The 13,334-nt window shown below is 37.4% G+C and overlaps 1 protein-coding gene across 3 annotated transcripts in view; it reads right to left on the bottom strand.

Moving 5' to 3' along the window:
• Positions 1–13,334, bottom strand: part of SLC25A40 (solute carrier family 25, member 40) — an 80,326-nt gene that overhangs the window by 20,361 nt on the left and 46,631 nt on the right. For all 3 annotated transcript variants that reach the window (NM_001076299.3, XM_059885733.1, XM_024990889.2), the window contains 4 exon segments: positions 6,335–6,441; positions 8,209–8,268; positions 10,186–10,308; positions 11,628–11,696. In NM_001076299.3, coding sequence (NP_001069767.1) covers positions 6,335–6,441; positions 8,209–8,268; positions 10,186–10,282 — 264 coding nt within the window. In that variant the 5' untranslated portion in view covers positions 10,283–10,308; positions 11,628–11,696.

Raw genomic sequence — 13,334 nt, 5'->3', positions numbered from 1 at the left:
ATAAGGTGGCGCCCTCTTCCTGAGCTGACAGTGTCAAAAGGGCCAACTGGGATATTTAAATGAGATTCAGAGACTCATAATACCTAAAATTTCCTGGTTCAAATATTTTAAAAAATCACTTGTCATTTTAAGAAGCAGGAAGAGGAAATTCCCTGGTGGTCCAGTGGTTAGAAACTGGCGCTCTCACTGCCAGGGTGCCAGGTTCGATCCCCGGTTGGGGAACTAAGACGCTGCAAACCACATGGTGCAGCCAATAAATAAATAAACAGGAAGAAAGATGCCAACCTGAATGAAAGGAGACAATAAACAGACACCGGCAGTGAGACTGACAGGATTATCTGACAAAGGTTCTAGAGCAATCAATATATAAACCACTGACCATCACTTACAAAGATGTCTGAAACAAATGAAACATTAGAACAGCTCAGCAAAGGAATATATACACAAAAACCTATATATCAAAATGGAATTTTACAACTGACACCACGGAAATACAAAGGATCCTAACAGATTAATAACTACATGCCAGTAAAATGGATGACCAGGAAAAAAATGGAAAAATTCCTAAACCAGAAAGAAACAGAAAATATGAATAAATGAATTACCAGAAATGAAATTAAATCAGTAATTTAACAACTTCCAACAGACAAAAGTCCATGACCAGATGGCTTCACAGGTGAATTCTAACAAATACTCAGAGAAGAGTTAATGCTTATCCTTCTGAAACTATTCCAAAAAACTGTACAGGAAGAAAAACTTCCAAACTCATTCTATGAGGCCAGCATCACCCTGATACCAAAAGCAGGCAAAGATGTCACACACAAAAAGAAAATGGCAGGCCAGTATCACTGATGACACATATGCAAAAATCCTCAACAAAATCTTAGCAAACCAAATTTAATAAGATAAACACTGATCAAAAGGGGTCACATACCAGGATCAAGTGAGATTTATGAAAGAACAGTTCAGTATCAATAAATCAATCAATGACACACCATATTAACAGACTGAAGAATAAAACCATATGAGGAGGACTTCCCTGGTGGCTCAGTGGTAAAGAATCTGCCTGCCAATGCAGGAAACACGAGCTTGATCCCTGATCAGGAAGACCCCACATGCCAAGGAGGAACTAAGCCTGTGCTCTAGAGCCCAAGAGCCACCACTACTGAGCCCGTGAGCTCCAACTACTGAAGCCTGTGCCACCTAAAGCCTGTGTTCCACAAGAGAAGCCCCGTAAAGAGAAGCCCGTGCACCACCAACTACAGAGTAGCCACCACTCCCAGCAACTAGACGGAAAAAAAGCCTGCATAGCAACGAAGCCCCAGCACCGCCAAGAAGAAAATAAAGTTTATAAATAAATATATAAAAATAAAATAATTCAGCTAAAAATAAATCCACATGATCATCTCAATAGGTGCAGAAAAAGCTTTTGACACAATTCAACATTGTTTCATGATAAAAACCCTCAACAAAGTGGGTATATGGTTACAGAGGGAATATACCTCAACACACTAAAAGCCATACAGAACAAGCCCACAGCTAACATCATAGTCAACAGTGAAAAGCTGAAAGCATCTCCTCTAAGATCAGGAACAAGACAAGGATACACTTACTCTCATTACTCAACATGGTTTATTCAACATAGTTTTCAAAGTCCTAGCCACAGAAGAGAAGAAAAAAATACAAGGATTCCAAACTGGAAAGGAGGAAGTAAAATTGTCACCATTTACAGATGACATGATATTAAACGCAGTAAATCCTGAACATGCCAGCAGAAAACTACTAGAGCTCCTCATGAGGTCAATAAAGTTGCAAGATGCTAAATTAATATACAGAAATCTACTGCATTTCTAAACACTAACAACTATCAACAAGGGAAAGGGGTGGCAAAGAGTTGGACACTACTGAGAGACTGAACTGAGCAATTGAATCAAAACAATATGGTACTGGCAGGAAACAGACACAGATCAACAGAAGAGACAGCTCAATGAACCCACAATTATATAAGCAATTAATCTATGATAAAAGGGGCAAGAATACACAGTGTGGGAAAGACTGCCCCTTTAATAAACAGTGTTGGGAAAACTGCACCGCTACACGTAGAAGGATCAAACTGGACTACTCTCTCACATCAGGTACAAAAATAAATTCAAAATAGATTAAAGGCTTATATCTAAGACGTGAAACCAAAAAACTTACAGAAGAAAGCATAGGCAGTAAACCAGAGCTCCACAACAAAAGAAGTCACGGCAATGAGAAGCCTGAGCACCACAACTACAGTAGCCCCCGTACAAGCTCGCTGCAACCAGAGAAAGCCCTCGTGCAGCAACAAAGACCCAGCACCCACAAAAATAAATGTTAAATTTCAAAAACATTTTATATGGAAAGACAAAGGAACTTTAGAAATAGCTAAAACAACTTTCAAAAAGAAAAATAAGAATAAAGTAGAAGGAATCAGTTTACCTGATTTCAGGACTTACTCTACAGCTACACTAATTAAGACTGTGTGGTACTGATGTAGGTAATAGATAAATGTTACAGGATAAACAACCTAGAAATAGATCCACACAATATGCCCAAGTGATTTCTGACAAAGTGCAAAAGCATCTTAATGGAGGAATGATACCTTTTCAACAAATGCAAGTGGACAACCATTGGGTAAAATAAACAAAAAAGAACAAACTTCAACCTCAAATCTATATATTATATAAGAATGACTCAAAATGGATCAAGGACTTTAAAAATAGGAGAAAATCTTCAGATCTAAGAGTAAATAAAGAATTCTTAGATTTGACACCAGAAGCATGATCTATAAAGTAAAAACTAATTGGACTTCATCAAAATTAAAAATTTTTACACCATGAAAGACCTTGCTTAAGAGGATAAAGGGGGAAGGTAAAGAGTGGGGAAAAAAATTTAGTAATTTAGTAACTACATATTCAACAAAGGACCAGTATCTAGATAATACAAGGAGTACTCAAAACTTAACAGTAAAAATATAAACAGTTCAATTAGAAGATGGGCAAATGACATGAAAAGTCATTTCACTGCAAAGGATAAACTGATGGCTAATAAACATATGAACAGATTTTCAACATCAGTAGCCACTACAGAAAATGTAAATTAAAACCACAATAAGGTATTATTACACACTTATCAGAACTGCTAAAATGAAAATAGTAACACCACCAAATACTAGTGAGGATGTGGAGAAGTTAGGACAGTCATACACGGCCACAGGAATGTAAAATGATACTATCAGTCTACTAAACAGGCTGGCAGTTTCTTAAACCATAAGCAGGCAACTACCATATGACCCAGAAACTCATGGATACTTACTCCAGAGAAATGAAAACTTACAATGATATTATGATTAAGAAAATATATACATTTTGGTCTTAATCCATGGTTCCTGGCACACAGCTCCAAAATTCCTATAATTTCCTAATTGACATAGAACAAAGGTATAAAAACAGTATGAACTTAACAGAAGCAGAAGATATGAAGAAGAGGTGGCAAGAATTCACAGAAGAACTATACAAAAAACATCTTAATGACCTGGATAACCATAATGGTGTGGTCACTCACCTAGAGCCAGACACACTGGAGTGTGAAGCCAAGTGGGCTTTAGGAGGCATTACTATAAACAAAGCTAGTGGAGGTGAAGGATTTCCAGCTGACCTACTTCAAATCCTAAAAGACGATTCTGTTCAAGTGCTACATTCAATATGCCAGCAAATTCAGAAAACTCAGCAGTAGCCATAGGACTGCAAAAGGTCAGTTTTCATTCCAATCCCATTAAAGAACAATGCCAAAGAATGTTCCAACTACCACACAACTGAGCTCATTTTAAATGTTAGCAAGGTAATGCTCAAAATTCTTCAAGCTAGGCTTCAAAAGTATGTGAACCAAGAACTTCCAGATGTACAAGTTGGATTAAAAAAGGCAGAGGAAGCAGAAATCAAACTGCCAACATCCTTTGGATCATAGAAAAAGCAAGGGAATTTCTGAAAAAAAAAAACATCTACTTCTGCTTTATTACTATGCCAAAGCCTTTGACTGTGTGGATCACAACAAACTGTGGAAAATTCTTAAAGAGATGGGAACACCAGACCACCTGACCTGCTTCCTGAGAAATCTGGAGGTCAAGAAGCAACAGTTAGAACTGGACACGGAACAACAGACTGGTTCCAAATCGGGAAAGAAGTACGTCCACACTATGTATTTTCACCCTGCATATTTAACTTATATGCAGAGTACATCATGAGAAGTGTCAGCCTGGATGAAGCACAAGCTGGAATCAAAATTGCCAGGAGAAATATCAATAACCTCAGATATACAGATGACACCACCCTTATGGCAGAAAACAAAGAACTAAAGAGCCTCTTGATGAAAGTGAAAGAAGAGAGTGAAAAGTTGGCTTAAAACTCAACATTCAGAAAACTAAGATCACTTCATGGCAAATAGATGGGAAACCGTGGGAAAAGTGACAGACTTTATTTTTTGGGCTCCAAAATCACTGCAGATGGTGACTGCAGCCATGAAATTAAAAGACGCTTGCTCCTTGGAAGAAAAGCTATGACCAACCTAGACAGCGTATTAAAAAGCAGAAACATCACTTTGCTGACAAAGGTCAGTATAGTCAAAGCTATGGTTTTTCCATAGTCATCTACAGATGTCGGAGTTCGACCATAAAGAAGTCTAAGTGCCGAAGAATTGATGCTTTTGAGCTATGGTGTTGGAGAAGACTCTTGAGAGTCCTTTGGACAGCAAGGAGATCAAACCAGTCAATCCTAAAGGAAGTCACCTCAATATTCATTGAAAGGACTGATGTTGAAGCTCTAATAGTTCGGCCACCTGATGCAAGGAGCCAACTCACTGGAAAAGACCATGATGCTGGAAAAGATTGAGGGCAAGAGAAGGTGGCAATAGAGGATCAGACGGTTGGATGGCATCGACTCAAAGGACATGAGTTTGAGCAAACTCAGGGAGATGGTGAAGGACAGGGGAGCCTGGTGTTCTACAGCACATGGTGTTGCAAAGTCAGACATGACTGAGTGAGTGAACAATGACGAGTGATGCCTCCATTCAAATCTCTGAAGAAAGGCATCTGGATGCTTCCAGGCTGGTGAGCATAGGGAGGTGCTGGGAGAATGACAGGCCTGGAGAGGACATAGAAGCTCTATGCCTCCCCTAAGTCCTGCCCTGTGCACCTCTCCTATCTAGCTGTTCCTGAGTTGTGTCCCTTCATAATAAACTAGTAATCTCTTAAGTAAAATTCCTTCCTGAGTTCTGCAAGCTATTCTAGCAAATTACTGAACCCAAGGAAAGGATCGTGGGAACTTCCGTCTTTTGACTTGCAGCCGGTCAGTCAGAAGCATGGGTGACAACCTGGCCTTGAGGGTGGCATCTGAAATGGGAACATCCCCATGGGAGCTAACAACTAACTCCAGGTAGATGGTGTCAGAATGGAGTTAAACTGCAGAACACTACCGGTCTGAACTAGAGGACTGCTTGGTAGAGGGGAAAATACCACTAATCTGTTCAGAAGAATTCTGAGTGTTCAGAGAGAAAAACAGTGAGTAGTTTTTTCTTATATGTTGACACCAAAACCTGTGAATGAACATATCCAGCAGTTTTATTCAGAGCCAAAAATTGGAAACCACTTGAAACAAACTATGGCATATCCATACCATGTAATACTAGTGAGTAATAAAAAGGAGCAAACTATTGATACATTAAACAACTTGAATGAATCTTCAGACAATTAAAATAAGTCAGAAGTACCAATCCCAAAATGTCCTGTTACAATTCCATTTATAGAACATTCTTAAGATGACAAAATTATGTAAACGGGGAACAGGCTAGTGGTTGGTAGGAGTTAAGAAGTGGGTGTGACTACAGAATGGAAACAGGAAGGATCCCTGGGTGGTAGAATTGTTCTGTATCTTCACTGTATCAATGTCAACATCCTGATGGTCATATTGTACTCATCCTGTTGCATGTAACCAACTGGGAGAAACTGGCAGAGGGTACACAGGGTCTGTCTCTGAATATTTTTCTTAAAATTATGATCTACAAGCATTTCAAAATTTTAAAAGCCTACTCCTTTTCCCCCATATATAAGAAAGCATAAACAGATGAACATAAAGTTAACAAAGAATTAAAAGTAAAAAAAGTCCTTCTCCTCTTTTGCTTCAATGTCTACCTTTTAACTGTGTGCTAACTACATGATGGACTCTTTACTGTCTTGCAACTGTTGAGTCTTTCATATAGAAGAATAAACATAAGAATAAAAAACATGCTGTGATTATAAATAATGTAATCTCTTTACCAATGTTCCCTGGAAATGTCCTGGCTTCTTATACCATGCTTTGTTGCCTTCCTCTTCACAGACACACAGATGATCCATAAGTCCATTACTATATAGAAAACATTTTCCTAACAAAGAAGATTACAATGGTCAACACTTATTTCACACAAGTGTATTATTTTTACAGATGATCAAAATAAAAATACAAGGAGCAGGATGAACAAGACACAATTTTGTCTTCACCTTTTAGGATGAAACAATCTGATTTGTTTAATGACAGCACTGGGCTCTAAACTCACAGTGGTGAAAAGCAATTGAATAAATTACTGGATTCTGTTTGCAGGACTATAGTCAAAAAATGTACACAGAAAAAAATTCTCTTCAGTTATCTGAGGGAATGGAGAGAAAAGATACGAGGAAAACCTCTTTTTGAAAAGACAGTATGGGTGTGCATCTTCTCTATCTGATCAGAAGAAAAGTCTGTGGTGTGTAAGGGAAATTCTGACCAAAATATATTATGAAACAATGCATATCTGAATCTTAAAAGAGCTCATTACAAGGAAAAAATTATATTAACTATATGAGGTGATGGATCCTGGCTAAACTTATTGTGGTAATCATTTTTCAATATATACACACATGAAATCATTATACTGTATTCCTAAAACTAACACTATGTTCTGTATCAATTACATCTCAACTGAAAAAGTCGATTATGAAAAAATGTTTTTCATAATCTCAACCCATGCAAATAAAGCTATGCTTTGTCCCTTTCTCTGTATTTTTACTTCTTAATCTAGACACTGGCCAGCTCCTTCCCAATTGACTACAACTTTGTCTAATAATGATTCCTTCCCATTATTGGATTCATTCTTGCTCCCATAACTGTCTTCTCCATTTGACCGTATATAATTCTATCAGTTTCATAATACACTGGTCTATCTTTAATATATAGGAAACTACTCTGTTTTTCATCCTTTCCTACAATCCACCTATTCTTTCATCCACCTGAATACCTGTTGTTCATTCTGTCTCCCTGATACACATTCAACAGAGTGGCATTTATGTATGAGTTTTTTTACAGGCTGTTTTCTGCTATTTAAACACGTTCGAAATGACATTTTTATAAAAACCGCAAAATATGGATCAAGGAATTGTTATTTTGCCTATCTAATAAAAACATATAACTACTCTTCTCAAAGTCCACATAAGCTCTAATGTCCAGCAATTAACCAAGCTGCTTGATAAAATACTGAATTTCCTATTACTATTCAAGCGACAATTAGATGCCTATTGGAGGAATACTGTAGGATGGGCACAGCTCTTGGACTAAAGTAGGAAGCTAGATTCAAGGTCCCTTATAAGTAAAATTCTGTTCTTACTTGTGAGGCATATACTGAAATACAAAACTGTCCTCTCCATTTGTTAGTAGGTTCATGAAAGTGTTATATGTGTTATACATATGCACGTATACACACAGCCTGTTGACCCTTGAACAACATGAGTCTGCACTGTGAGGGTCTACTTATACAGATTGTTTTCAATAGTAAATGCCACAGTGTTACACGATCTGCAGTTGGCTGAACCCAAGGATAAGGAACTGCAAAAACAGAGGAATTATGGACACTGAGGGCCAACTGTAAATTATAGGCAGATTTTCAGCTACACCAACGGTGGGCAACCTTAACCTCCTCATTCTTCAAGGGTCAACTGTACTTGTTTTCTGCCTAGACTTCATCAGGTATAACTAAGAAATGAGGAAAATGTTTCCGCATGAGGACAAAGGCATCAGTTTTCAAAAACTGGCAAAAAGAGAATATTATTTTCTTAAAAAAATGAATGCAGTGACATTTAAAAACCTAACATAACATTTTCAGGATAAGCTGAACACATACCTTTGGGGAATGGGTTGTTTTGGGCTTGGAGTCGAATTTTAACAACATCAAAGGGTGTCACTATGAAGATACATAAAATTTCAATTAACAAGTGATATCTGTAATTTGTATAGATGTTTGTCCAAAGAAAATACACATGATACCTATATAATGGTTAAAACTATTTATCATAAAGTGGTTTTAAGTATTAACATTCTAATTTTTTGCATTTGAATTTTGTTTAAAGAGGAACAATGAGAAAAAGTTGTTACTTCTTTCACAGGTACTAAACTCTCATTTTGGAGAAGGCAATGGCACCCCACTCCAGTACTCCTCCCTGGAAAATCCCATGGATGGAGAAGCCTGGTAGGCTACAGTCCATGGGGTCACTAAGAGTCGGACACGACTGAGCGACTTCACTTTCACTTTTCACTTTCATGCATTGGAGAAGGAAATGGCAACCCACTCCGGTGTTTTTGCCTGGAGAATCCCAGGGACGGAGGAGCCTAGTGGGCTGCCGTCTATGGGGTCGTACAGAGTTGGACACGACTGAAGCGACTTAGCAGCAGCAGCAAACTCTCATTTATACTATTTCTATGGCTATAATTCCATTAACATTAAAGCTAAAATACTGGTATTTCTAAGAAAATATGTTATCTAAGATAAAAGTGAATGTTCCAAAAGACCACTTAAATATCTGAAGATAACTATGTATTACAAGTAATCAATAATCAAATAATATGTCTCCCTATATTAAAATTTCCCTCTGTTAAATTCATCTGTATCAAATAAAAACCACAGGTATCGAAAATTTGAGTAAGCTATCCATAACTCATTCTTGCTACCATATTGTGTTATTCTATATGGGAACAGTGCAGCAAAGGAAAATGGGCATTATGATCTGAAGTAAAATCAGATCAGATCAGATCAGTCGCTCAGTCGTGTCCGACTCTTTGCGACCCCATGAATCGCAGCACGCCAGGCCTCCCTGTCCATCACCAACTTCCGGAGTTCACTCAGACTCACGTCCATCGAGTCAGTGATGCCATCCAGCCATCTCATCCTCGGTCGTCCCCTTCTCCTCCTGCCCCCATTTCCCTCCCAGCATCAGAGTCTTTTCCAATGAGTCAACTCTTCGCATGACGTGGCCAAAGTACTGGAGTTTCAGCTTTAGCATCATTCCTTCCAAAGAAATCCCAGGGCTGATCTCCTTCAGAATGGACTGCTAAAACAATTAGTTTACATTTGTTCTAACCATCTTGGGCTTCCTGGTGGCTCAGGCAGTAACGAATCTGCCTGCAAGGTAGCAGACCTGGGTTCAACCCCGGGCTCAGGAAGATCCCATGGAAAAGAAAATGGCAACCCCCTCCAATATTCCTGCCTGGAGAATTCCATGGACAGAGAAGCCTGGTGGACTACATTCCACGGGATCGCAAAGAGTCAGACGGAACTGAGAGACAATACCTGCTATCTTACTTAAATGAACCAGCCAACTCATTCAAATGTTAAACTGTCACCTACTGTGTCATTTGGCTGTGTCTATAAGAAATTCATTTAAAGACAGAGAAATGTAGTCCAGAGAAATTTAAGCAATTCACTAAAAGCAAAGTAAATGATAATCTGAATTTGTTGCTACTGTAAGTTACCCAACATCTATGTTTTTCATTATGCTAATATTTAACCCCATATTTTTACTATTTTAAAAAGGATAATCGTCATAAAAGTTTTGACAGAGACCTCCAAGAACTTCAGATCTGAGCCCCTAAATTTAGAGAGGAAAAATTAAGTTCAAAAAGAATAAAGACAATCCCAAAGTACATTCATCCTGAGAACAGCAAAGCAAAGACTAAAATTCTAGTCTCTCGATTCTCTGTCCAGGGCTCTTTCCCGTTACCATGATGAAGCATGAATGATAATATTATCAGTATTTCAGAGTAAAACTCAAGTGGGATCAATAATTCATTCAGATACATAATCTACATCCTAACATTATTTTACCCATCAGTGATGTCAGTATAGCTCCAGTGCAAGAGGCGAACATTTGCTGAAGCGGCGTCACTGTGATAACTGCTGGTCCCTCTGATTCAGGATCCATATCCTTTTAACTAACAGCAGCAAAATCTGTTAAAGAAAAGCAAGATGTAAAATGAAAGTGTAACAGAAGATGCCCGCAAAACTAACTGCTAAAAGTTAAATAAACTATAAAAACTAAAACCAGTATTCCTATCAAAGCACATGTTGTTGACCAGCAGAAGTATACACATAAGTTCCATACGCAAAAGCACTACACAACTGTCATTAATAGAACGTGTTCTCGGATGTTCCAAAAGTGGTAACTTCAGCTAAGCTATGTGAGCAGCATCACATTTGCAAGACAAATCAATAGAGCATTAAGAAAACACTCCGGCCATGGAACAGAATGAAAGCAGCTGACCAATAAGACTCAAAATCAGAATTCGGCCTCATAAGAACCACTCAGATACTTGAATCTAGTCGAGTTATCAGCAAATACAGCACTATTTTTATTGCACTGCAAACACTGCTGCAAAAGTACAAAATAAATCAAAAGCATAAGCTTCATAAAAAGCATTATTTTAGAAATAAGATAGTGAGAAAAGCAATATATACTCTTTTGAAAAACTCAACACAAAAGAGTATAAAAATCACTTATAAACTTATTAAAAGAATAACTACTGGCAACATATAGTATCATCTTTCCAAAGGTCTATGTACACAAAAACGCAAATATGGAGGCAGATTACATCTAACTGAATATGTACGAACATTCAAGTATCTATACATGCATCTTGTTTGAAAGACAAAATAGATTAACACCATTCATAGCTTTTAGTAGCCAACTTTGATGCTTAAAAATATAGATATGTTAATAAATACAGATTGACATTATCATTTTTAATGCTTACATGGTTTTCAATTATATTTATGTAGTCAGCCTCTTAGATATTCAGGTTATTGCCAATTTATTAATTCTTTAATTTCATGAACTCTCATATAAATATATTTATACATACATCTTACTGTAGTGTCTTTACAATTACTATAGGAGAAAAAGTAAGACTGCTGGGCTAAACTAAAAACCTGAGAAAAATTACCACTGCTTTCCAGAAAGACTGGACCAATTTATATTTCTATGGTAATATATGAGTTACTGTTAGCTCATAAATTCACCAACACTCTCCCATACTACATATCATTTATTTTTTCTGACCCATTTGAAAGTAGACTGCATACATCATACCCCGTTCATCCTACACACCTCAGAATATTTTCATATAATTGAGGTCCAATTACCAAATTCAGGAAACTTAATGCTGACAGTATTCTAAAGTTCATTTTCCAATTTTGTCAATTATCCCAATTACAACCTTTATAAAAATGAATGCTTCTATTGTTTCTTTAGGCTTTTATTATTTACCTACCTGATTTAAGTCTTTTCCTCAACTCTATGTTCCAATATTTTATTGTTTGTAACATCAGTATCTGAAAATCTGTAGTGAAAAAAGAAAGAAACTGTCTTATCTTTTCACACAGGAAACGGATAGCAAACCTAAAGGAAAGGAGTATATAAAAAAGCTTTAAAACATAAATCAACTAATATTTATTAACTATTATTTATGAAATATTTTATTAAGTACTTTGCAGAATATGAAGAGCACTCCAGAAATATTACCTTAGAGTTATGAAAGCATTATCACACAAAAATCTTCATATTATCCCAGCAAATATACTCTACTTTAAAAACCGACAATTCTAAACCTGCACATACTGATCCGTCTTAGTATCAATAGGAGTTGAACAACCAGATTTTGTGACGCTTGGAGGAAATTCAGACTAAGGTAACATGGTAAAGGTTGCCACAATACAGGAGAAGGTAACCCTCTGGTCTACAGGACTAAGGTCTTAGCTTCTTTGAGTGAAAGTACGGTGGGAAAAAGGTGGCAGGGAGGTGCACTGTTCTAGAATAAAGGAATCCACTCAAATGCATCCTGGTTTAAAGAAGAGAACTTTAAAAAGCCAGTTTGAAAGTAACTAAAGAAATCTGAATACGGATTGGATATCAGATATTTCAAAAATATTCTTGATTTTGTTTGGTGAGATAATGTTATTGTATGTACATAAGAGGTCTTTTGGAATGATTTTGTTCGCTGCCTACTGTACAATATTATGGACTTCTATCTATAGTTCTATTTGTCAAATTTCCTCTTCTTCAACAAACAATGCCAAGAAATAGAGGAAAACAACAGAAAGGGAAAGACTAGAGATCTCTTCAAGAAAATCAGAAATATAAAGGAACATTTCATCCAAAGATGGGCACAATAAAAGGCAGAAATGGTAAAGACCTAATAGAAGCAGAAGAGATCAAGAAGAGAGGTACAGAAGAACTGTACAAAAAAGGTCTCAATAACCCAGATAACCACGATGGTGTGATCACTCACCCAGAGCCAGACATTGTAGAGTGTGAAGTCAAGTGGGCCTCAGGAAGTAATGCTATCAATAAGGCTAGTGGAGGTGATGGAATTCCAGCAAAGCTATTTAAAATCCTAGATGATGCTATCAAAGTGCTGCACTCAGTATGTCAGCAAAGTTGGAAAACACAGCAGTGGCCATACGACTGGAAAAGGTTGATCCTCATCCCAATTCCCAAGAAGGGTAGCACTAAAGAATGTTCAAACCACTGGACAATTACACGCATCTCCCATGCTATTAAGGTTATGCTCAAAATCCTCAAAGCTAGACTAGCATCACGTGAACTGAAAACTTCCAGGCATAAAAGCTGATTTAGAAAAGGTAGAGGAACCAGAGACCAAATTGCCAACATTTTCTGGATCACAGAGAAAAGAAAGGGAATTCCAGAAAAACATCTACCTCTGTTTCACTGACTATGCTAAAGTCTTTGACTGTGTGGATCATAACAAACTGTGGAAAGCTCTTAAAGAGATGGGAATACAAGACCATCATATCTGTCTCCTGAGAAACCTGCATGTGGGTCAAGATGCAACAGTTAGAACTCTGTATGGAACAACTGACTGGTTCAGGATTGAGAAAGGAGTACAACAAGGCTGTTGTTTGTCATCCTGTTTATTTAACTTATACGCAGAGCACATCATGAGAAATGCCAGGCTGGG

This window comes from Bos taurus, chromosome 4 (assembly GCF_002263795.3).
Source record: "Bos taurus isolate L1 Dominette 01449 registration number 42190680 breed Hereford chromosome 4, ARS-UCD2.0, whole genome shotgun sequence".
NCBI lineage: Eukaryota > Metazoa > Chordata > Mammalia > Artiodactyla > Bovidae > Bos > Bos taurus.
Note: the sequence above shows the minus strand (reverse complement) of the source record. Positions and strands in the feature narration are given on the sequence as shown.